The sequence below is a fragment of the Capricornis sumatraensis genome, chromosome 4 (genome assembly GCF_032405125.1).
Source record: "Capricornis sumatraensis isolate serow.1 chromosome 4, serow.2, whole genome shotgun sequence".
NCBI lineage: Eukaryota > Metazoa > Chordata > Mammalia > Artiodactyla > Bovidae > Capricornis > Capricornis sumatraensis.
In genome coordinates this window covers 67348449-67373685 of record NC_091072.1, presented here as the reverse complement: position 1 = coordinate 67373685, position 25237 = coordinate 67348449, and the positions used below count along the sequence as shown (strand labels likewise).

Genomic DNA, 25237 nt, shown 5'->3' with positions numbered 1-25237 from the left:
CCACTTTTTTAGGAGAAAACTTGCAAAGAATTAAAACATCAGCTTCAAGTACAGACAGAAAGCCTGCACAAGGAACAGAATGAAATGAAAAAGTCACTTGAAAAAGAAAAGGAGGTAAGATTTTCTATAACAGAAATATGTAAAGCATAATAAGGTTTTATATTTTCAAAATATTTTCACAGTAGATTCTTAAGTCAAAGGGTTTATTTCCTTTGTGTTCTACCAACTGCTAAAGATTTAAGCTAAATTATAATAAAAGGCCCAAAATAAAGGATTATAATAATAAAATAATTATACTTTATAAATAACTAGATTTATTTAATTATCAAAGTTAAGGAGCATTAGTATGGATAAAAAACAGTCTTCATAGATTTTCCATAGAAATTACATTTAAGTGCTCTTTATTTGACATTTATGTTAATGGAATATTTGATAATGGCTATATAACAAGTGATTGTTATATAATCACAATTAAGTTTATATTGTTATATAATAATCACAATTAAGTGATTGTTCTGTGGTTAATGCTTCTGTTGTTCTCCATCAAAACAAATGAGTAAATAAATGGATATAATATATATTATTATTATTCTCTGAAGACATAGCCTCTAGCAGCTAGAGTCTAGGCATGTAGCTTTCTAGAGGTCTGATTTGATAAAGCAGCAAAGCATCATCCCAACAAGTCTTCAGTGTGATTATGTTCTGGCTGTTGATTGAAAGAAGACATCTGTGCTGTATATGCCAGTCACAGTGGCAAAATTATGGTGATTTAGTGCCCAGGCTGTAAATCCAGATTGTCCAAATTTATATCCTAACTGTGCCAGTTATTAGCTATGCTGTCTTGACTTCTCTCAGGCAGATGACTCATCTCTCTGTGCTCCAGTTTCCTCAGCGGTGAGATGGGGCTGATAGTAGAATCTGTGTCATAGCATTACTGTGAGAAATAAATGGGTTAATGCATATCAGAGTGCTTAGAATACAAATTGTAACCAAATAAATGGTCAGGGGTTAGCTATTACTTTTATCATTGGTTATCATAACAATCATCAGTATTGTCAACACTACTTGACTCCTGTTTTGCATGAAATATTTCCCTTTGTATTGGCGATAAGCTGAAACATCCATATACATAGCACTGAAACTTTGCAAAATTAACTTTGAGTGGTCAATTGCTCACATTAGGTCTTTAATGAAATATGCATAAAACATGAAAATACGACTTTGGTTGGAAGGATGAGACTTAGTTTAGTTCACCTTGGCCACAGAAGGACCTCAGTGTGACTTCTATATGATAATTAATTTTGAACAGAAATGTATCCTAATAAATTATGAAAACAGGTAGTAGCAAAATATGCCTCAGATCTCTAAATGAGGACATGATTGTGTGGTTTAGACAGATATTAAAGATGTTTGCCAAAGTTATTTTGGTTTTATCATAGTTAATATGAAGTTGTCCTTTCTGATTCACTTTGACTAGCAGACTCAGTTAGCATTTTTAAATTTTTATTTTACTTTTTTGGCCCCAGTGTGCTGCTTGCAGGGATCTTGAACCCAGGCCTGGCAGTGAAAGTGCTGAGTCCTGACCACTGGGCCACCAGGGAATTCAGTTAGCATTTTGAGAATATTCAAGACAGTAGACATTTCAGCAATCTAAAGATTGTTGATTTTCCCTTTTCTATGATATAAGAGAATACCAATCCTGTGCCTTTGCAAGCTGTATCTCAATGTATAAGTTGAAAAGGAAGGCAAGATTAAACAAATAGCGATCAGTCCATAGTCTGATCCAGTAGTGAATAGTGTCAGTTATGGAAGCTCCATGAGGGCAGGGATTTTTCTTTTCGGTTTACTACTGAATATTTGTATCAACAGACTCAGTAGTTTCTGCTTAGAGTAATGCTTAATAGGTACTCAATAAATGTGTGCTGAATGGAGAAATGAATGCTGAGTAGATTGTATCTTCTTTTAGACTTCTCATCAGTTGAAGGTGGAGCTCAGTTCCATGCAGGGGCAAGTCATACAGGCCCAGAATAGCTTAAAACAAAAGGAAAAAGAAGAACAACAGCTTCAGAGTAGCATAAATGAGCTAAAGCATTTGACTGAACAGAAGAGAAAGCAAATTGAAACACTCCAAGGAGAAGTTAAAATTGCTGTTTCACAGAAGGTAATGATATGATATTTGTTTACTTTTTATGGGAAGAAAAACTTTGAAGTTAAAATAACCGTATGATAGTTAACACAAATGAGTTGCAACAAAGAAAATTTTACATATATGCCCAAATTTTCTTTAAAAGTATAATGCAGTTAATTATATGATTAAATATCTGTCTAGATTGCCATTCCCTATAACCATGTTGTTAGACACTTATTTAAAATCTTAGCACTAATCATTTGTCTGATAGACCTAAAACTGCCTTTTTGTAAAATAACATGTAACTAACAACGTTAAGAGAATAATTTATACACCATTTATAGTGTATTAGAAAGTTTTAAGGAATTGAAAAATGTTATTCTTATTAATGGAAATAACCAAGAATAAAAATCACAGATACTTAAATATTCAGTAGTATAGGTTTCATATAGTTTTTTTAACTTGTATCATAATGGTTTGTTTCCAAACCTATGCTAATTTATTATTAAACATCTGTCTTTCATTCTTAAGTATGTTTTAATACTTGTCCAGAACAAGAGTTGATAAAAGTGGATTGAGCTTAATATTTGAACAAAAGGAGGTTTTTCCCAGTGTTGATATGTGCATATTAATTCATCTAGGGAGAAGAAAGATATAATATCCCTAGCATGTGAAACAAAGTATATCATGATATTAATAGTTGGCTTGTCACATTACTAGAGGGAAAAAAGAAACCCACAAATACATATTTTATGTTGATCACTTTTTATAATGATTATTATGGCCACTTTACAAAAGAGTAATTTTCTTATAACACAAACAAGAGTAGACAGATTTGTCTATCCTTTTTTTATGTGTGTTATCATATATATAATCGTACATCAGGATGTAATTATCACAGTGTGTATTTTGTTCTATGATTTGACATCTTGAGGTCATTTTTCCCCCCAAATCTAGTAGCCTCATATTCAAGTTTTCCTTAGATCTTCATTTTTTTATCGTGATTTAGTAAATTAAAAAAAAAAGCCAACAACTATTTTTAGTACATTTTCTTTTTTATTTAATTATTATAGTAAGATTGCTTCCAGATTTATAATTAATGTATTTTGCCAATACTGTGCATGGCTTTATTAAATGGTGGTTCAGTCGGTAAAGAATGCGCCTGCAGTGTGGGTGGAAAGATCCCCTGGAGGGGAGGACATGGCAACCCACTCCAGTATTCTTGTCTGGAGAATCCTCGTGGATGGAGGAGCCTGGTGGGCTGCAGTCCGTGGGGTTGCAAAGTCGGACACAACTGAGCGACAGCACATTAAATAACATCTTAAGGATTTTGAGATATAGAGGAAATGCTTTTATTGGTAGTTGTCTTGTGTGGGACTGTTATAATGAAAATACCACGGACTAGATGGCTTAAATAATAAGCGTCTAATTCTCATAGTTCTGGAGACTGGAAAGTTGAAGATCAAGGCACCTGGCATATTGAGTGTCTGGTGAGGGCCCACTTTCTGGCTTGTAGACAGCTGTCTTCTTGTTGTATCCTTATATGACTGAGAGATTGTATTTCTTCTTGTAAGGCCACTAATCCCATTCATGAGGGCTCTACCTTAATTACTGCCAAAGACCCCTACATGCAAATGCCATCACATTTGATCTAGGCTTCAACTTGAATTTTTGGGAGTCACAAATACTCATAGCAGTAGTTACTTTGTATTAGTATATAGATGCTAGAAAAAGGAACACCTTTAACTCAGGGAAGACATTTTGGGGGAGTATTGAGTGGATAGGCAGTCTCTGTAAATTAGACTTGGAATTTGGAGTACCTAGAGAATCATTGAAAGGCAATAATAATTTGATTTTATTGAGGAGTAGTGGGGAAAGAAGATACATTTTAGAGCCAGGTAAATCTGAATTCAAATTCTATGTAACACACATCAGGTTTATAGTCACAGGAAAGGGATCCATCTTTTGAGCTTAAAGAAAACGAGGTCATGGAGTTGTAAAGACTGAGATAATGTATTTAAAGTACCCAGTAGTGTGCCCAGTGCCATGTAGAAGCTAAATAATTGTTGGTGTTATATATAAGTATAGCTGACTATGATCGAGGAGTGTCAGTGTGCATGGTTGACCGTACAGTGATGGTCTATAGAAATTTTTCCCTGGGCCACAGTGAAATAGGAAAAAGAATACATATACATACAGTTTTTAATGTGATTGAGTCGCAAATAAAGGATTCAGCAAGGCTGTAAGTCATCAGTTCCTGTGCTAGGAAACCTGATGTGGGAACGCATGAATAGGCTATGGCCCCTGTTCTCACAGCCTATATAATTTAATGAGGAAGCAGATAACCTAAAGAAAACTCTAATAAAAAGGAGAGTGAGGAAAAATTAGAACTCCGTGGGAATTTTGACTTGTTTTCTAGAGGAGCTAGCATTTGAACTGTGTCTTTGAAGATTATTAGAATGCTGAAAGGTTAAAAAAGGAGGGAATTAGATATTTAAAAGGAGAGTAAACAATATTAGCAAAGTTTACAAAGCTTAAATGTCATTATAGAAGATTTGCTGTTGGAATACACGGTAAGTGGAGAAGTGAGGAGAGAGAAGGCTGTAGAATTGGATGAAGTCATTCTGTCTTTGTAACCTGTTTTTGGCGCGCATACTAGTTTAAGTAACTGTTGTATGTTTCAGACAGAACTTGAGAATAAACTACAGCACCAGTCAGTGCAAGCGGCACAGGAACTTGCAGCAGAGAAACAAAAAATGTCAGTGTTACAAAACACCTGTGAAAAAAGTCAGGAAGATCTGAAACAGCTTCAGTCTGATTTCTATGGGAAGGAATCTGAACTACTTGCCACAAGGCAGGATCTTAAGGTATAGTGAATTATGTCGTAAAAACCAATAAACTTGTTTATAGACATTCATTAAAGGATTGATTTGAACCCAAATGGGCATTAAAAGTCTTGGTATTTGTGAAATATCATGCTTGTTTATTATTATTATTTTTGGAGAAACAAGCTTTTAAAAATTATTTTATATGATAAAATATATAGTATATATAGATATTTAAAAATAACATCTTTAATAGTGAAATAATTTGGAAATATGGTAGTTGCTACTTTAGCTTATCTAAGGACTTTGCTGCCTTTATTTAAAAAAAAAAATGAACTGCTGTTAGAAAATCTGAGTTTTAAATGTAAACCACTTGTGAAAATGCAAGCAGATTCAATACTGACTTTGTCAACTTCCCAAGCATAATATTAAAATTAGATTATAGCTCAAAATAAACTTAAATTATCTAAACATATATGGATACTTTGTCCTTGGCAGTACTGTTGGATTAGATGAAGTATCATTTTTACTAAAATGATGGATATACAAAAAGGGTAAATAATTTTTATGTAGCATTATCAGTTGTCTAAGGGAAATGGAACATTTGTATTCTCTCACAGAAGGTTTAACCAGTTTTTTTTTTTTTTTTGCCACAGTGAAATTAGTATGCCTTTTGATTCTTTTCCTGTGTCTGGATTTTTGTTTTTTGCTTAATTTAAAATGCTTTATTGAAAAATTCCATTGAAAATCACAGAATATTTTTATATATAGTATATAAATACACGATGTCGATACTTTATTCATAGGCTCCTATAGGGAAGGCTTTATGAAGGAGGGAGAACTTGCCCTGACCCTGAAAGATAAGAACTTGAATACAGAAGATCAGTGAACTGAGAAAGATCAGTTCACTCCGGAGACGCTGAGGAAGGGAGTAGCGGGGGGATCCAGCAAAGCCAGGAGGCAGTCACCATAACTGACCTGTGTTTGGAAATTAAAATTAAAAGGACCGGGATTAAATTGTGTGGTACCTTAGATGCCTAGCAAAGGTGACTGACTGGACTTTATGTTGGGTTGGAGGTAGCAGGGAATGAAGAGTCTAAGCAGAGGAGTAAAAGGAAGTGGACATATACTTAACCTGGAAGTGGTTTACAGACAGCTTTGGATCTGGTGTAAACTAGTGCTGGGAGGATTAATTAAGAGGCTGTCTCCCTTTCTTCCTCTTAACTCCAGTAATCTAGCTGTGAGCTGATTAGGACTGGAGTTAAAGAAGATGGAACAGAAGAGATTAATTGGAGAGAGAAGATGAAACAAAAAGGGTGAAAAATATAGAGGTCAAGGGAGTGGAGGAATCAGTGATAACAAGCCTCAGTCTGATTTCTATGGGAAGGAATCGGAACTACCTGCCACAAGGCAGGACCTTACAAAGCAACAAAGCACTGATCTGACAAAGCGACAGGAGATTGGGGAAGAATTCCCACGGGGCCAAACAGTGGTTATTTATATGTCTGTATTTATATATGAAGTTCAAAATTAGCAAGAGTTTTTTTTTAAATACCACCTGACATTTAGAAAGCATCTTACTTATTATATTCTCTTTATTTATTTATTTTTCCCTTTACAACACTATTTAAAGTCAGGGAAGGTTGTTGAAAAGTTTGGACTTCATCCTGTCGGCAGGAGGGAGTCACTGAAAAGATTTGTTCGGATTTGTATCTTAAGCCAATGTGGCTGAATGTGGGGATGAGAGAGGAGGCTGCAGTAGTCCAAGTGCAGATGATGCTGGCTTGGGCTGGTGGAGTAAGGATGGACAGTGCGAATGAATTGGATGGACATTTAGGTGAAAGAGAAGTTGTAACCTAATGACTGATTTAAAAATCTTTAGAGACTTAGATCTTTCAGATCAGTATTTTTTCATTAAGCCAACAATTATTTTTATTATGCTTGAAAGCTATAAAATCATGTTCTAATTTTATACATGAAAGAAAATTTCAAATGTAAACATGGGTAAGAGAAAGACGGATAAGGCTGCTGTGGAGTTTAAACGACTGTTGAGAGGCTGTGGATAGACATTCTGTACCAAAGCTTTCTTTTGCAGATGAAACTGAGGTCCCCCCCTTGGTTGGTGACAGGCCTAGTGTTTGCACAGTAACAGAACCATGACTGGATCTCAGCTCTTCAGACCTTTATTCTTTTACCATCATTTCACTAGAAATTTTTTTCATATGATAGGATACTGACAGATTCTATGCTAATCCTTCTAAAATGGCATCTGAACTATTAAAAATCCTCAGAAAGTTCAAGTGATATTTACAGGCCAAAATAAGGGATCTGCCATTCTTTTTCTTTTGCTTCAGTGATTATTAAATGATCTTGTGTAAAAGAGAGAAAGGGAGAGGGTCAGAACCTTGTAACATGACACCTAATCAAGACTGCCATCTGTGGGCTGATGGTGTTTGCCAAGACACCAGTAGAATGGAAGCCGAGCTGGCTTGAGCTATGCCTTTAGCCCCATCTGCTGGATTATTTATGAAGTACCAAAGTTTGTTGACTGGATATTTTAAATTGGCTTTGCTGGGTGCTATTCTTCGATGTTCAGGAAAGGTAGAAGTGGCGTTTAATTAAAATTTGCACCCTCAGTGAAGTGAAAACTCTAGGATAAGAAGTTCACAATTAAGTATAAATCTTCTTAGCATAGTACTATTCGTTGTGCCATTTCACCCAGGCGTCAAGAAAACGTAATAACTAAAAATTTGTAAAGGTTTATGTTGAAAGAAAAAAAGGGAAAAATCGTTAAACAGACCGAAAAAACACCACCTACCATGGAACAGTGCAGAAAATGTTTTTTTGCTGCACTCAATTAGGGTATTCAGGATCTGGGTGGTGCTTGATCTTAGGGATTTGGTTATTCCAGTGGCAGTGGGTGAGTTAAAGATAACCCCAGTAAACCATGATAGTGAGAGGGAGTTCTCCAAGGGAAAAGAGGCTAAGCAGATGAAAATAGTGTAGTCTGCAGCAGAAAAGATAAAAGGCGTGTTTAAAACGGCAGTGTACTGCTGAATGTCATAGATGAATATCCGGAGGCAAGTAGAACAGTATGTCTTGGCTCAGAAAACAGTAGTGCAGATTTTTAGCTTGACTTTAGTCATTAGGATTCTGTGAGTTCCAAATTTTATAGGCTGTTATTTAGAACACGGGCATTTTGGAATTCTTGTGCTTTTAGGCTCTAGCAAGAATTGATATTCCTTAACACTAGATCAGGACCTAATTACAGTTGTGTAGACCTTATTGGCTAGGCTTTGACAAATTTTATTTTTTCCCCTGAAAACACTGTTACCCTTTGTGATGCTTAAAGTCAGTTCCCACATGCCCGTGGAACTTTCTTTAAACATTCCACAGAGAACATTCACATTCATCTTTCTGTGCATCTGGCACACTGCACATGCCTGTACAACTTTGATTTTACACTCTGGCTCTGTTTTCCAGGCTACACGGTCAGCTTCTTTCAGGGCCATCTCTCACTATCCTGTCTACTTTAGTAGTATATTCAATTAATGCTTAGCTGCTGGATTAGTAAAGAAAGAACTAGTGACTTTAGGTCTTTCCCCAAAAGGAAGCATTACGGTTCTTAGTGTTCTACTGGAAGCTATTGAAATGGAAATTTAATTAGAAAAGACTTCTGAACTATTTCTAAGGAATAATCTCTTTCAGGAAGGTTAAGTCCTTTAAATAAGGTTTTCATTCATTTTTCATCTATCCTTTATTGAATGCTTTTTTCCCAAAACTTTTAATTTTGTTTTGGAGACTAGCCTATTAATAATGTCATGATAGTTTCAGGTGGACAGCAAAGTGACCCAGCCATTGTTCAGCTGTGTCTGACTCTTTGCGACCCCATGGACTGCAGTACGTCAGGCCTCCCTGTCCATCACCAACTCCCGGAGCTCGTTCAAACTCATGTCCATTGAGTCGGTGATGCCATCCAACCATCTCATCCTCTGTTGTCCCTTTCTCCTCCTGCCTTCAATCTTTCCCAGCATCACGGTCTTTTCTAGTGAGTCGACTCTTCACGTCAGGTGGCTATTGAATACTTACTATAGCCAACCTTAGACAACAGTGATTCCTCCTGAATTATATCTTCTGCCTTTTTTTCAAAGAAACTATATCTCCAAGATAAGAAAGATAAGTTTTTTCTAGATGGCAAAGAACATCTTAGAATTATTTCCCTTAGCAGCTGAGAGTGGCAAAGTTCTGCCATTTTCCATTCCCCACCTGTTACCACAACTACCCCCAAATCAAAACCTAGTATGTCAAAAAACTTGTTCTTTTCCCCAGCTTCAGCTTCTTGAAATATCTGGGCCTTCATACAGTTGCTAACTATGGACTATGTTAACCGACAGTGCTACTTACACCACAGTGGATGGGCTGATGGCCTTGTCAGAAGTAGAGCCTCTGATGTCTGGTTGACTTTCCTATTTTAGTTCACTTGATCAGATTGGCGATTTAAAATACATTTTCCTCCCAAGATAAAAAAGCTTATTTTTAAATAAAGCTTTTAGTATGCCAAGGGTTATCATAGATCCTACAAAATATGTATGTATATATAATCTTTGTAACTCTTTTAAAATTGCTTTTTTTTTTCATGTCTCTCCATATATCTAACTATGTTCTTTGAGTGTTTGATATGGTTCCTACTTATTTGGTATTCTTTGTATCACTTAGCCAGTAAATACTTACATATCATTTTTAAAGTATTTCTTTCCATTATGTTTATGCATAACTGTCATGTATATTAACCATTATGTTTCTGTTGAAATTTACTAAAAATTACATAATAATTTGGTGAAATTGTTTTTATAAGTCTGTAGAAGAGAAGCTTTCTCTAGCACAGGAGGATTTGATATCAAACAGAAATCAAATTGGAAACCAAAATAAATTGATTCAAGAACTGAAGACCACCAAGACTACTTTGGAGCAAGATTTAGCAAAGAGCGAACAGCAGTTGAAGGAACAGAATAAAGCACTACAAGATATGCAAAAAGAAAAGGTATTTTATTTTCTGACTAAATCTAGAATCTTAGAGTTACAGTGGGTATAGAGATCTATATGCCCAATATAGGCATCACCTTTATTTTTAGTAGCTCTCTCAGATGGACTTCTAGTTTCTTATAAAAGACTTTTGGTGATTGGAATTCTAATGCTAGGAAGTTCCTTGTCATTTCTGTCCATCTTCTTACTGCTTTTTAAGTTTTACAAACAAATCTGATTTCTTACATGATAGGCCCTGGGTTATTCAACAACAGATATTATAGTCCCTCAACTATTTCTCATGTAACATGTTATCCTCTGGATTTATTAATGAGGTAATAAAAGGTCTAGGAATAGTTCTTAAGCTTGTTAAAAATTCTTGAAATTAAGAAACAATTTTTTCTAAGAGGAAGTAGGGATGTATTTTGTATAAATGATGCTAGGTTATGAAGTTGAAAGGACTGTAATATGCCTAGTACATTTAAAGAGCAGTTAAAATTTTATATGAAAGGGAAATTCAGATTCTAGGAAACATTTTATTTTTGGTTTCATAATTGAAATCATATATTTCCATCAACTGATATATTCTGAAGTGTACAATTCCTGAAGTTCTTGCTATATCTTAATTATGCAGTTCCTTTTTTTTTTTTTTGGCCATACCAAAAAAAACCTGGGCTCTCAACAGTGAGAGAGTAGAGTCCTAATCACTGGACCACCAGGGAATTCCCTCTGAATTATCTTTAATTTAAAAATTGGAGGGGAAAAAATAGGGGAATATTTTTGTGGTGATGGCACTGCTGAAACTGGAATGAAATTTATAATTGGTGCCTCAAGTTAGAAAATTCTGACAGAACTGTATAGTTTAGAGGCCTTTAATTACAAGGATTTTAAATCAGGTAGATCTTGTTTTAATTTTTTATTTTACTTCTATATATCTTCTCTAAGTCTTTGTTCCTTGCCTAAAAAATGAGAATTAAAAAGAGCTACCTGGTATAGAGATTAAGTTAGATGATGTATAATATTCCTCCCTAGGTGCCTTATATAAAGACAGTGATATAAAGATAATAAGGGTAAGATGGTAGTTTTGGCTACACTTTAGCCAAACAGTTTTACAGTATTAACTGTTTAATCCTTTATAACAGTCTTATTGTTGTATAAATAAGGACACAGAGACATAAGTAATTTGCTCAACTTAGGTAGAAAGGGGCGATGCCAGTCATAAATAGAAGCAATTATTTTTGTTACATTAAGTATTTACTTTAAAATTCTATAAATCATTTTTTCTATAGTCACTAAAAGAAAAAGAACTAGTAAATGAAAAATCTAAATTGGCAGAGACAGAGGAAATTAAGTGTAGACAAGAAAAAGAAATTGCTAAATTGAGTGAAGAACTCAAGTCTCACAAGCAGGAAAGCATAAAGGTATGTGAAGATTGTTTTTCCTTTTGTATTATATTAGTGTTGTTAATGTTATATTAATGTTATTAATTAATGTTAATATTATATTAGTATTGTTAATAAAGTGCAGATGACACCACCCCTTTGGCAGAAAGTGAAGAACTAAAGAACCTCTTGATGAAAGTGAAAGGAGAGAGTGAAAAAGTTGGCTTAAAGCTCAGCATTCAGAAAACTAAGATCATGGCATCCAGTCCCATCACTTGCATCCAGTCCCATCACTTCATGGCAAATAGATGGGGAAACAGTGGAAACAGTGTCAGACTTTATTTCTGGGGGCTCCAAAATCACTGCAGATAGTGATTGCAGCCAGGAAATTAAAAGACACTTACTCCTTGGAAGGAAAGTTATGACCAACCTAGACAGCATATATTCAAAAGCAGAGACATTACTTTACCAACAAAGGTCCGTCTAGTCAAGGCTATGGTTTTTCCAGTGGTCATGTATGGATGTGAGAGTTGGACTGTGAAGAAAGCTGAGCGCTGAAGAATTGATGCTTTTGAACTGCGGTGTTGGAGAAGACTCTTGAGAGTCCCTTGGACTGCAAGGAGATCCAGCCGGTCCATCTTAAAGGAGATTAGTCCTGGTATTCTTTGGAGGGAGTGTTGTTGAAGCTGAAACTCCAATACTTTGGCCACCTGGTGTGGAGGGCTGACTCATTTGAAAAGACCCTGATGCTGGGAAAGATTGAAGGCGGGAGGAGAAGGGGACGACAGAGGATGAGATGGTTGGATGGCATCACCAACTCGATGGACATGGGTTTGGGTGGACTCTGGGAGTTGGTGATGGACAGGGAGGCCTGGCGTGCTGCAGTTAATGCGGCCACAAAGAGTCAGACATGACTGAGCAACTGAACTGAACTGAGTGTTGTTAAAGAGATACTTGTGTGTGTGTGTGTTTACATGTGTAGAAATATATCTTATATACATATATACACACATACAGGCTATATTTATCTGTTTCTTTAGAACATAGTATGTGCCAGGCACGTTTTTTTTTTTTAATTGGAAGATAACTGCCCTAGAGTATGGTGCTGGTTTCTGCCATACACCAACATGAATCAGCCACAGGCATACACATTGTTGTTTTTGACAAATACTCCTGCTCTCACAGTGTTTTTATGTTGTAGTGTCTATACACATGTTGAAACTGTGTTAACTTTGCTTTCAGATTATTGAATAGAGCAAAGTAACCCCCAAAGTTTAAATTTTGTTGAGATGATAATCGAGAGAGCTATCCTTTAAGCCTACAGATAAAAACTTCAAAAATATGAGTTTAGGATCAGGATTTTAAGGGATTCTGTTTTTTAAATTGTTTTTCTTCTTAAACTCCTTTAATCTGTTATTTAGAACATTTTTATTAGCATTAGCATGGCTGGCCTGCCACTTAAAGAAACTGAATTGCTTATAAGTTGCTTTTAAAATGTTACTCATTTTCATAGAGAAGGGTTAGATTTTTCTCAGGTGGTCTCATAATACCTCTTGTGTCTATCAATATACTTGCCATTTTACTTTATAATTATCTCTCTATATCATGTTCTTCTAGACTGACTTCTGAAAATCAGGGAATGTATATAATTTATCTTTTATGTATATCCCTAGAACCTATCAGTGTGTGATACCTAAATGTTGACAAATAAATGCTTATGAAATGAAGAAAGAGAAAATAGGGGGTAGAGAATTTTCATATCATTTAATCAAAACATGCATTGCAAAAGCATCAGCTGAATTTGATTGTTGAGCGGCAAATACATAATCTTGCACCTTTTTAACTGTTTGAAATACTGAACTTTAAGAATTTCATAAGAGTCTAAAACTGATTGTTTGTAATAAGCTGTATAAATTTCAGCTTTTTAACCATAAAGGATTATTTATTTTGGTCTTACTTTTTCATAGGAAATAACAAATCTCAAGGATGCCAAACAGCTGTTGATTCAGCAGAAATTAGAGCTTCAAGGGAAAGTAGATTCCCTGAAGGCAACCCTTGAACAGGAGAAGAAAACCCAGCAAATTTTAAAAGAGCAGATGAAAAAGGAAGAAGATGAGCTGAAGAAAGAGTTTATGGAAAAGGAAGCTAAACTGGTAAGTTAATGGTGGGAGGTGTGTTTTGCAATTGATTTTGTAAATTAATCCATTGAGAGGATTTTTCTACATAAAAGTTATGATTCAAATGCTTACCTAACTTTTAATTTCTTAAAATTTATTTTTAATTGAAGGATTACAATATTGTGTTGGCTTCTGCCAGTACAGCAACAGGAGTCAGAATGGCCATCATCAAAAAATCTACAAACAGTCAATGCTGGAGAGGGCGTGGAGAAAAGGGCACCCTCTTACACTGTTGGTGGGAATGTAAACTGATACAGACAGTATGGAGATTCCTTAAAAACTAGGACTAAAACTACCGTATGACCTGGCATTCCTACTGCATTTTAATTTTTGATTTAAGATAGGAAATGTGATTTATTTAAATAGCTGACATGTGATTGGAAATGTTTATTCTGTAATTGTATTTTAGTTTATATAAGTAAAATTCAATAAAACATAATTTAAAAACACTTTTAGTGCCAGAAAAACAAGCCTGTAACTATGTAGACTGAGGTAGGTGGCATGAGTGCGAATCATGTTAAACTTGTTAAGTGAATGTTCATATGGGTGAACGGAAACTGCAGCTTGGACTCATGCTGACCAGAGTCTGCTTTTCCTTCCCTAACTTGTGTGTGCCAAATAGGAAGCATCTGGCTTTCCTCTGTTGAACTGAGTCCAAATATCCCCAGATAATTGGACTGCTAAATGTTTTCATTGAAGAACTGCAGTTTCAGGTTCATGTGGTGATTTGAAGTATTATTATTAGTTTTTGGCAGTTTGATAGAGACAGGAGGATACATTTGGAATTTGAGACATAAGAAAATGCCAGCTTTGTCTCCAGGGCACTTGATATCTGTTCTAACTATGTGTTCTTCCCCTGCTCTAGTGGGAAAAAGGAAAATCTCCAATTGCTTTACTTTAGCTTGATTTTGTAAGAGGCTTGTTGCCTATCATTTCAGGCTTAAGACTTTTAAACCAGTTCAAATTATGCAGATGTTTGTGGAGTCAGTTTTATTAGTGCCTGCTTTCCTTATGCTGCCACCGTTTAAAAGTTCAACAACTTCAGTTTATTTTGCACTACTTTTGTAGTAGGTTTTTTACCTACTGTTGTTCCTTTTCTCAGCATTCCGAAATAAAAGAAAAAGAAGTAGGAATGAAGAAACATGAAGAAAATGGGGCTAAACTTACCATGCAGATCACAGCATTAAATGAGAACTTGGGCACCATAAAGAAAGAGTGGCAGTCCAGTCAACGGAGAGTCAGTGAACTCGAGAAACAGACGGACGACTTACGGGGTGAAATTGCAGTACTGGAAGCAACAGTTCAGAATAACCAAGATGAAAGGAGAGCACTACTGGAAAGGTGGTTGATGTCTAGTGAAATTAGTTTATTTCCATGCTAAGTGATAAAAAGATTGTATTTCACATTAAAGCAAAATAGAAGTTTTGAGAGAAGTGCACATACAGGTTATTTAAGCAGCCATTTAAAAACTAACCCTTCCAACAATCATATAGGTAAAAGTAATGTATTATGTTTAAAGTCACTGAAGTGGTTATCTGTATACAGTGAAGGTCTGTAATGATTTTTCTTTTTAAATTATGTTTTGCATTCCATTTTAGGTGTCTTAAAGGAGAAGGTGAAATAGAAAAGCTTCAAACCAAAGTACTAGAATTGCAAAGAAAGCTGGATAATACAACTGCAGCAGTGCAGGAGCTAGGCAGAGAGAATCAGTCCCTTCAGGTACGTCACCTGCTAATATGAGGCACTTGTTTAGCCTAGAATTTCCCTTAGTGAAAAGCATATTTTTCACATTAAAAAAGAAAACCTCATATTTAATAATACTTTTAAATGGCTACTGAGTTGCAGCAGGACTGTAGGTGTTATGGGTCATTAAATATAAGATTTAAAGAATTTATCTGAGAGATCTCAACAATTAGAGAGTCATGTCATTCATGAATTGACATTACTGGGAAAAGTCAAGAACACAAAGGAATGAACGAGTCCCTGTGTGTTGAAGTGATCTCATTATATGCTCAGCGTTCCAAGGAAGGATTGCTTGATCCTTAGGATTAGAATGCATTGGAAATCATCGAAGGTTAGAAATTACCAACACCTTTGAGAAATAACATTTGCTTTACTTATTGTCATTCATTTGTAGCAACTTTTGATAATGGAAGGTGACCAAGGTATTTCTGATTTTTAAAAATGTACCTGTTTTAAAACTTGGGCACCAAGTTAGAAATTATCAATCACTGTTTATAGTTTTGAGTACTATTTATTGAAACTTTTTTTCTTTAATAGATCAAACATACACAAGCGTTGACTAGAAAGTGGGCTGAAGACAGTGAAGTACAAAACTGTATGGCCTGTGGGAAAGGCTTTTCCGTAACAGTGAGACGGGTAAATGGTTTTATTACTATAGTTTTGGATTTTATTCCTTGGTGACGGTGTTTTAACCATTAGAATTGTCCTGCATTTGACAGACTTTAAAAGTTTTGGCATTTATTAACTTTAATTTATAACTACGTAGAATAATTAAATTTCATGCACTCTAATTTCTTTCTAGCCCATGTGTTTCAATTTTAGTTTTATATTCAATCATTGTCTTCCTACTGAGTGACTCTCTGGAATAATCATTTTCTGAACCAGTGCATTCATGGTCAATTCAAGCTTTAGTCAGACATTTATATTCCTATAGAAGAAATTACACCTGACACATTTTGCAAATAGGAATAGTTTTTCACTTGATAGAGGTACTTTATTAAGGCATTTATTAAAATCCTACAAAGGTTCTTCTGAGAATTCCAAGATAAATTCCATATTTAATGTTTAGTATTTGACTAAATAGGAAGCATTTAAATTAACGAAAGGGATTAAATTGATATTGACATTTTATGTTATTAAATAGTACATCAATTACTTGAAAGTTAATATACTTTCACAGTGAAGTTTACTTTCTTCTTGTGGTCTCATAATACTTCTGGTATAGTTTTTATGCTTGAAAATGTTCAATTTCTGTCATTTACAGCATCACTGCAGACAATGTGGAAATATCTTCTGTGCTGAGTGTTCAGCCAAAAATGCCTTAACTCCTTCTTCCAAGAAGCCTGTTCGTGTCTGTGATGGATGTTTCAATGACTTGCAAGGATAATGGGTTATCACAACTTCAAAGTAATATTACAGTAACATTAGATTTTTAATAAAATGCACTTAATAGAGGTCCTGGACTACTACTATTTGATTTGGACAGTGGTTGCAATACTAAACCAAATTAGAATTCGTATATTTTGGAATGTTATCAAGTAAAATTCTTCTATTTTTGTGAGACTTGAGTTCATCTTTCTCCATTTAACCCTGGAACAGCTTTCATGCCAAGTTTAGAAGTAGCCAATGAAATGTAAATAAATTTTGGATGGAAAATAGCAATGTATTTTTTTAAATATAATTTCACTGTTCAGAAATGATATGAATACACTTCCATAGCTGCTTCTTTCTCCCAAATTTAGTGTATGGAAATGTACATGGGTGATGTTACCCTATCAGATATATTGCACAATAACATCGATTATATTAAATATTCTCATTATAAAGTCATGCACAGAACTATAAAGTTTTCTTTTTTTCTTATATATAGGTCCATAGCTCAGTTGCATTGTTACAGATTTACTACTCAAGTGTTCTAAATACAGATTATGTATTTAAATATGTATTAACCATGAATTCAAACATGGTTTTTATGTTAACTATATTAAGTTCTCTTGGGTGAATTTTATGGCAATCTCTTTAAAATTAATTTGCTTATTTTATGACTATCCATATTTTATCTGTATTATGGTTATTCTCGGGTTGTATTTAAAGATAAGGGTTAATTTTTCTTTTTTGTCTTTCTAACTGATTTTTAAACTCCCACATAGTCTTAATTAAAAATCCTACAAAACTTACCAGCCTCACCCCCAGTTGGAAGGTGAAAAACATAAATTGTGTAATGGTCCTATACTGTTTAAGCAGGAAGTCTTCTGAGATTAGCTTTCATTTTATATCCTCATTTCCTCTCATTTTCTCTCTCCAGCATCTTCAGGAATCTGAATTTGCTTTTTTTAATGGATCTTCTTTTTTGAAGGTAATTTGGTTTAACCTTCTCAAGTATAGCTCAGCTTCACTGTAATTGTGTTATAGTTTTGCATCTTAAAGCTAGTGACTGGTATTGTTACAGTCTTATCTGTGAAAACAAATATGGCAAGGAGACATTAAATATCCTGTTTTATATTTTCTACTTAGCTAACAGGGAAGAGTTTTTTAAAGTTTTGAACTTGACTTACATTTTAAACTACATTTGGGGTTTCATATCAACTCTGTATCTGTTTACTTTGCAAAAATACTGCTATGAAATTACCTTGAAATAACAGTTGGATAATAGAGTATCGCCAACGCCTATATTAAAACCAGACCTGAAACAGAATGACTAATTGAGGGTAATTAAAAATTGGCGTATTTGTATGCTACACAATGGAATTAAACTTTATCACAGTCTTAATTTGGAAAACTGGAAAACATCTGAAAAGTCATTAATATTGATTTATTACTCTAAGAAGAAATGTAAAGTTACGTATTCACTCAGTGCAGTCATTTGGTAATGGGGGAGGGTGGGGCCTAGTAATCCATTTACAGTAAGTGCTTTCAAGTATCATGCTGAAATGATCATGTTATATTCTTCCTGTAATGTACACAAACTAAAAGAGATTGCCATATATTCATTAATTATTTAAAAAATCGATTTAAGTAAACTCTGTTGTCAGTAGCTATCAAGGACCCTGACTGAATCCCTGGACTCAGATAAAACATACATCCTTGAGCATAAATATTGAAGAAATATAATGGTTCCTTATTAAAAATAAGTTGGATAATAGAAATTATGCATTTTCATATATTTACAATTCAAATACTCTAATTCTATACTTAAAATTGATAAGCATGTTGGAATAACATTCACAGCACAGTTGTTCTTTTTAATGATAATGAAACTCATGAGAAATTTCCTGGAATATTTGTTCACTTCATCTCCTAATTGGGCACACTGAAGGCCTTTCCCTGCCTTGTTCCCCCTGCCCACATATTCCTAAAAAAATTGTGGGGACAACAAATACATATGTGTTTGAGTATTCTCTACGTTTCATCTAGCTAATCTTACTTTATAAGCCCCAAATAATTTGACTACATATTAAGTTGAAGTGAAACCTAAAATTTAGCCATTAGTCTCACCAACAAGGTGTTTTGGAAACAAAAGGTTTTCTTTTTAATTAAAAAGTCATCCTCTTAGTGCTTACTGGTTCTACATTTTAGATGTCTGCTAGGACTGTCAGTGATTTAGAGCTGGCACATATGGAGTACCAGCTCTAACGCAAAGCATATTGGCATCACGTTAGTAAATTTGTAGCCCCAGCACAGAAGTGTGAGTTAATAATCAAGTCTTGCTGGGTTAGTGTACAATAAACTATACCTACGGAATTTTTAGTAGAAGACAAAGCTGCTGTTATAGGATTTATTTTGAAGAAAAAAAGAGGGAAACAAACACAAAAACCTCAATGCAATGTATAATTTTGTTCAACTACCTCTTAATGTGGAATTAGTTTAATAGTTTCCTCACAGTAATGTTAAATAGTAACTGCCAAATTTGTTAGTTCCCCATCTCTGTTGAAAAAAATTATGATTATTTTATAGTTTGGAGAACTTTAAAGACACTTTTTTTTTTTTACTGTGCATTTGCATAAAGATGTTTAGCTTTTAAGTGGAGAGCAAATTATGATCATATATTTTGATATTATTCATGACCTATTTGACTAGTTTTTTTTTAAATGCACTTTGGCTATGAAACCCTGGATGATTTGATCCATAAGATTTAAATGTGCCATCAATTTCGTATGCCTAGACATGAGCTTGATGAATGGTATTCTGTGATTATATAATGTGCCACACATTATTGTCTTAATTGCCCTTTGCCTGAATTTTAATGATCAGTTATTGTTGCAGATGTGAATATTGTGTATAAACTTACTAAATTTATGTAAAATTGTATAAAATAGAATTGGAAATAGCTAGGTTCTCTCTGTGTAGAAGTAATGAGCTTATTGGAACATGATGCAGTTATGTCTGTGACATTCTGTACTTCCTGAACTGGATCATATTCATAGTTTCTGTAGATAATTCTGCATGAATATTTTCTCCTTTAGATGCTGGATTCATTGTATTGTTTACTATTTGTGATCATGTAGTTGTGCCTTATTTGTGAGAGAGTTTAGCTCAGTAAATACTGCGGTTTCTAAACTCAGTGAGTGGAAGATTATTGATTATAAATGTAACTGATAAATTACATAACGTTTAAATCTGTATAAAGAACAATGGAAGGATCCTTTATTGAATTGTTGCTTTTTAAAAAAAAATGCTAAAGACATTAAAAATCATTTCTTTCTAGTATATTCTGTGACTAAATTATTTTGTCAAATAATTTTAAAAGAACGGCTGATATCTTATTTACAGACTTAGAACTTTGCAGTTGGATATAGGCAGTGGGTGTGCTTTAATGTTCAACTTAGAATAGTAAGTTCGTAATTTCAAGAGAAATTACTAGTGCTATTTTGGTTGAGACATCACCTTTTCACTCCATTATTGCAGAGAATTAGCAAAACAAAAATATTAAACAATATTAAATATTAAACAATATTAATCTCGTTTCACTGTACCTTTAATAGCTGGGCGACCACTTAACGATACTTTTCTGATGGCTTAATGTGCTGTTGCTTTTTGCTGTCCCCCCACCTTTAGGAATCAAAGTTTTAGAAGCGATTTTTCAGTTTACACTAATGTGTTATTCTCTGAAGTGAACGTATATATGCTCAAACACTTATTAGATGTGTTCTTTTGTGAGCTTTATAAAATTCGACTTCAAATACATGGCATCTTATTTAAATTTTATTGTGGTAAGAACAGTTAATATGAGATCTACCCTCTTTTAAGTGTACAGTACAACAGATCTCCCAAGCGCACTCATATTGCTTAACTGAGACTTTATGCCCATTGATTGATTAGGAACTCCCCATTTCCCTCTACCCCTTGGCAACTATCACTCCACTCTTTCTTTGATTCTATGAACTTGAGTATTTTAGAAACCTCATATAAGTGGAATCATGCAGTATTTGTCTTTCTGCAACTGACTGATTTCCCTTAGCATAATGTCCTCAGGCTTCATCTATGTTGTTGCCTGTTTCAGAATTTACTTCTTTTTCAGGGCTGAGCAGAATTCCATTGTGTGTACATACCAGTTTCTTCATCCACTCATCTGCTGGTGAACATTGAGGGTTTTCCGCATCTTGGCTATTGTGAATAGTGCTGCAATGAACACAGGAGGGCTAATATTTCTTTGTATATAGTATATTCTGAAGCTGTTTTACATCTTAACTAATTAAATTTATATGTTGGTCTTTTCTTCTCCCTTTAATGAGATTTAAGGGAGAAATTAGTTTTTATACATACGTGTTTACTGGCCTCATGGAATGAAAAGGAATCTTGAGAGACCACCTAGTCCCCTGCTCTTTCCCTAGGTTGGCTGATTTCTAGAAAACCTTGCAAGATATTTTTTTTCTAAAAAATACATAAATTAGTTTTCATCTCTAAGAACTTAATTCTCCTGTACTTTCTTAGACACTGACAGTAGTTACTGGTTTTCCTTTCATTTTTACTTACTCCTAATAAATATGACATTATTACACAGGCTGTGACCCTCCCTTCTAATAGTGCTTGGCCCTTTAAAAGCGCTGTTATGCTACACTTCCCCACACTGCCTGGTTTACATGGTGAAACATGCATTCTTCTCAAAGAATTAAGTGTTCACAACACTTCCTCAAGCGTCATCCTCTCTATCCCATTCTCCAGCTTAGAGAGATCAGTTTAAGTATCATTTGTCTTGTGGTCCAAGTTGATAAATATACTACTTCCATCCTGGAAACTGCAAAAAGTACTATGTCTGAAATTGTCTAAAATGAAAATCACAAATTTAAATCTGAGAATATGAACTAATTCCTTACCTGCAGTTAACAGTATATTCCACCATAATAATTCAAACTGCCTTTCTTGGCAAGAATTCTAATGATGTTTTAAGTCCTGCCAAATAAGATGCAGTACTGTGCTAACTCACACATATTCAAAACCAGAAAATTTTATGACGAACTCCATTATTCAAAAAGTGAGATTTAGAGAATATGCTACTATTTCTATGAAACCTCCCAAGTTAAAACAAGTAAAATTAGAACAGATAATTGCTTTTTTCTCAAAACAATGGAATTTAGTCTTTGGGATTTTCTCCAAGTTAAGAGTATTATAAAGTATACCTGAGATAAGTAAACTGCTGGAGACTAGGAATTTAAAAACTGCTACTAAGATGAAGACATTATTATTCATTGCTTAATATGCTAAAAGAGCAATCCAACTTTGTATGAGGTAGGATTGTAGAGCAGTAAAACTGATTTATAAGTCGGGTAGGAGACTTGGTTTCAGTTCAGACAGTCGCTCAGTCATGCCCGACTCTTTGCAACCGCATGAATCGCAGCATGCCAGGCCTCCCTTTCCATCACCAACTCCCGGAGTTCACTCAGGCTCGCGTCCATAGAGTCAGTGATGCCATCCAGCCATCTCATCCTCTGTTGTCCCCTTCTCCTCCTGCCCCCAATCCCTCCCAGCATCAAAGTCTTTTCCAATGAGTCAACTCTTCACATGAGGTGGCCAAAGTACTGGAGTTTCAGCTTTAGCATCAGTCCTTCCAAAGAACACTCAGGGCTTATCTCCTTTAGAATGGACTGGTTGGATCTTGCAGTCCAATGGACTCTCATCAATTCTTTGGCACTCAGCTTTCTTCACAGTCCAACTCTCACATCCATACGTGACCACTGGAAAAACCATAGCCTTGACTAGACGGACCTTTGTTGGCAAAGTAATGTCTGCTTTTGAATATGCTATCTAGGTTGGTCGTAACTTTCCTTCCAAGGGGTAAGTGTCTTTTAATTTCATGGCTGCACTCACCATCTGCAGTGATTTTGGAGCCCCAAAAGTAAAGTCTGACACTGTTTCCCCATCTATTTGCCATGAAGTGATGGGACCAGATGCCATGATCTTCGTTTTCTGAATGTTGAGCTTTAAGCCAACTTTTTCACTCTTTCACTTTCATCAAGAGGCTTTGAGTTCCTCTTCACTTTCTGCCATAAGGGTGGTATCATCTGCATATCTGAGGTTCTTGATATTTCTCCTGGCAATCTTGATTCCAGCTTGTGCTTCTTCCAGCCCAGTTTCTCATGATGTACTCTGCATATAAGCTAAATAAGCTCGGTGTCAATATACAACCTTGATATACTCCTTTTCCTATTTGGAACCAGTTGTTGTTCCATGTCTAGTTCTAACTGTTGCTTCGTGACCTGCATACAGATTTCTCAAGAGGCAGGTCAGGTGGTCTGGTATTCCCATCTCTTTCAGAATTTTCCACAGTTCATTGTGATCCATACAGTTGAAGGCTTTGGCATAGTCAATAAAGCAGAAATAGATGTTTTTCTGGAACTCTTTTGTGGATGTTGGCAATTTGGTTTCTGGTTCCTCTGCCTTTCTAAATCCAACTTGAACATCTGGAAGTTCACAGTTCACATATTGCTGAAGCCTAGCTTGGAGAATTTTGAGCATTACTTTACTAGCGTGTGAGATGAGTGCAATTGTGTGGTAGTTTGAGCATTCTTTGGCATTGCCTTTCTTTCGGATTGGAATGAAAACTGATCTTAGCAGTGGCCACAGGACTGGAAGAGTTTTCCAAATTTGCTGGCATATTGAGTGTAACACTTTCACAGCATCATCTTTCAGGATTTGAAATAGCTCAACTGGAATTCCATCACCTCCACTAGCTTTGTTAGTAGTGATGCTTTCTAAAGCCCACTTGACTTCACATTCCAGGATGTCTGGCTCTAGGTGAGTGATCACACCATTTTGAATATCTGGGTCGTGAAGATCTTTTTTGTACAGTTCTTCTGTGTATTCTTGCCACCTCTTCTTAATATCTTCTGCTTCTGTTAGGTCCATACCATTTCTGTCCTTTATTGAGTCCATCTTTGCATGAAATGTTCCCTTGGTATTTCTGATTTTCTTGAAGAGATCTCTATAGTCTTTCCCATTCTACTGTTTTCCTCTATTTCTTTGCATTGATTGCTGAAGAAGGCTTTCTTATCTCTTCTTGCTATTCTTTGGGACTCTGCATTCAGATGCTTGTATCCTTCCTTTTCTCCTTGGCTTTCACTTCTCTTCTTTTCACAGCTATTTGTAAGGCCTCCTCAGACAGCCATTTTGCTTTTTTGCATTTCTTTTCCATGGGGATGGTCTTGATCTCTGTCTCCTGTACAATGTCATGAACCTCCGTCCATAGTTCATCAGGCACTCTATCTATCAGGTCTAGTCCGTTAAATCTATTTCTCACTTCCACTGTATAATCATAAGGGATTTGATTTAGGTCATACCTGAATGGTCTAGTGGTTTTCCCTACTTTCTTCAATTTAAGTCTGAATTTTGGTTTCATTACAGATACAGATAAAATAAGATGCTAGAATTCATATCAGACCCAAGTAGTGGGCATTGTTTTACGACATGCATCCACCTGGTCATCCATTATGAACTGTAACAGCCTCATACTTCCCTCACCCCACTTTCAAGCCTGACTGAAGCATTATGAGATACTCTGGGATATCAACACGTGAATACTTTAGAAGAAATTCCTCAGGGTTCAAATTTGTTGAAGCCATTATTACTCTACCCTGAGGAGTACCTATAGCTCAAATTCTGAAACCTCTTTAAAATGCTTATTCTAGATCATCCCTAGGTTAAGTGCTACAAGTGTGAATGAAAGAATACCTTAATCCCTAATGTCTAAAAAGGTGTGCCACTTGATTTAGGTCCCTAAATTTCCGAGGATTCTGCAGGCAAAGTGAATGAGGACATTTTCTTGGTTTCTTGACTCTTGGTGAAGCAAGAGATTGCTGCTGTTATTTGTGCTATCCATGTTCTCTGTTAAAAAATACAGTGAGAAGAGAATGTTAAACTGACAATTTCTCACATATTTGGATTAATATTTTCCTTTGTATTCGTTGACTTGCTCTTTAAAACTGAAGACTGATGAAACATTTGCCTGTCTCCCATTTTCTGTCTTAATTAGAATGTATCATCAATACCTCTACTCACATGAATGCAAATGGATTAGATGAGTATGATATTTTGGATAAACAGTTGTGAGTAATCAAGAAACCATAATAGTTAAGGATGACTAATTACAAAGATGAGTACTGGGAATGTAAGTAGTTTGAAAATTGAATTTCTTAAATTTCCCCTTTGTGTGGAAATAGAAGTTTTTAATCCGCTGGCATAACTTGAAAAACAGACTGAGGGAAGAAGTCGAGTCCTTGAGCACAATGCAGCCTTCCAGGAACTGGCCACACTGCTGTCCTAAGGAAAGCCTACCAGGGAGAGGCGAAAATGGAAACTCCTACGACAGAGACACCAGAGCCAGGTAGGCAGCTGCCCTGCAGCTCCACAGCTGTAAAAACAGGGACCTATTTTCAAAGAGGAGACTCGGTGGTTCATTACTGCAGGAGCCCCTCACTTAAGCTGGCATCATACTGTTTGCATACAGGGCTTTGAAATTGATTACAT

General features: G+C 35.3%; 2 protein-coding genes across 2 annotated transcripts in view; one reads left to right on the top strand and one right to left on the bottom strand.

The window, feature by feature from the left end:
- EEA1 (early endosome antigen 1) overlaps positions 1-16855 on the top strand; it is an 86211-nt gene extending 69356 nt beyond the window's left edge. Inside the window, exons 19-28 of the mRNA XM_068971410.1 lie at positions 13-114; positions 1967-2161; positions 4813-4995; positions 9809-9994; positions 11265-11396; positions 13325-13510; positions 14637-14875; positions 15133-15253; positions 15815-15913; positions 16542-16855. Of these exons, the coding sequence (XP_068827511.1) occupies positions 13-114; positions 1967-2161; positions 4813-4995; positions 9809-9994; positions 11265-11396; positions 13325-13510; positions 14637-14875; positions 15133-15253; positions 15815-15913; positions 16542-16664 (1566 nt within the window). The 3' untranslated portion in view covers positions 16665-16855. The remainder of the gene's footprint in view (positions 1-12; positions 115-1966; positions 2162-4812; positions 4996-9808; positions 9995-11264; positions 11397-13324; positions 13511-14636; positions 14876-15132; positions 15254-15814; positions 15914-16541) is intronic.
- Positions 16856-24487: 7632 nt separating this feature from the next.
- Positions 24488-25237, bottom strand: part of PLEKHG7 (pleckstrin homology and RhoGEF domain containing G7) — a 78449-nt gene continuing 77699 nt past the window's right edge. Inside the window, exon 16 of the mRNA XM_068971409.1 lies at positions 24488-24595. Coding sequence (XP_068827510.1) covers positions 24488-24595 — 108 coding nt within the window. The remainder of the gene's footprint in view (positions 24596-25237) is intronic.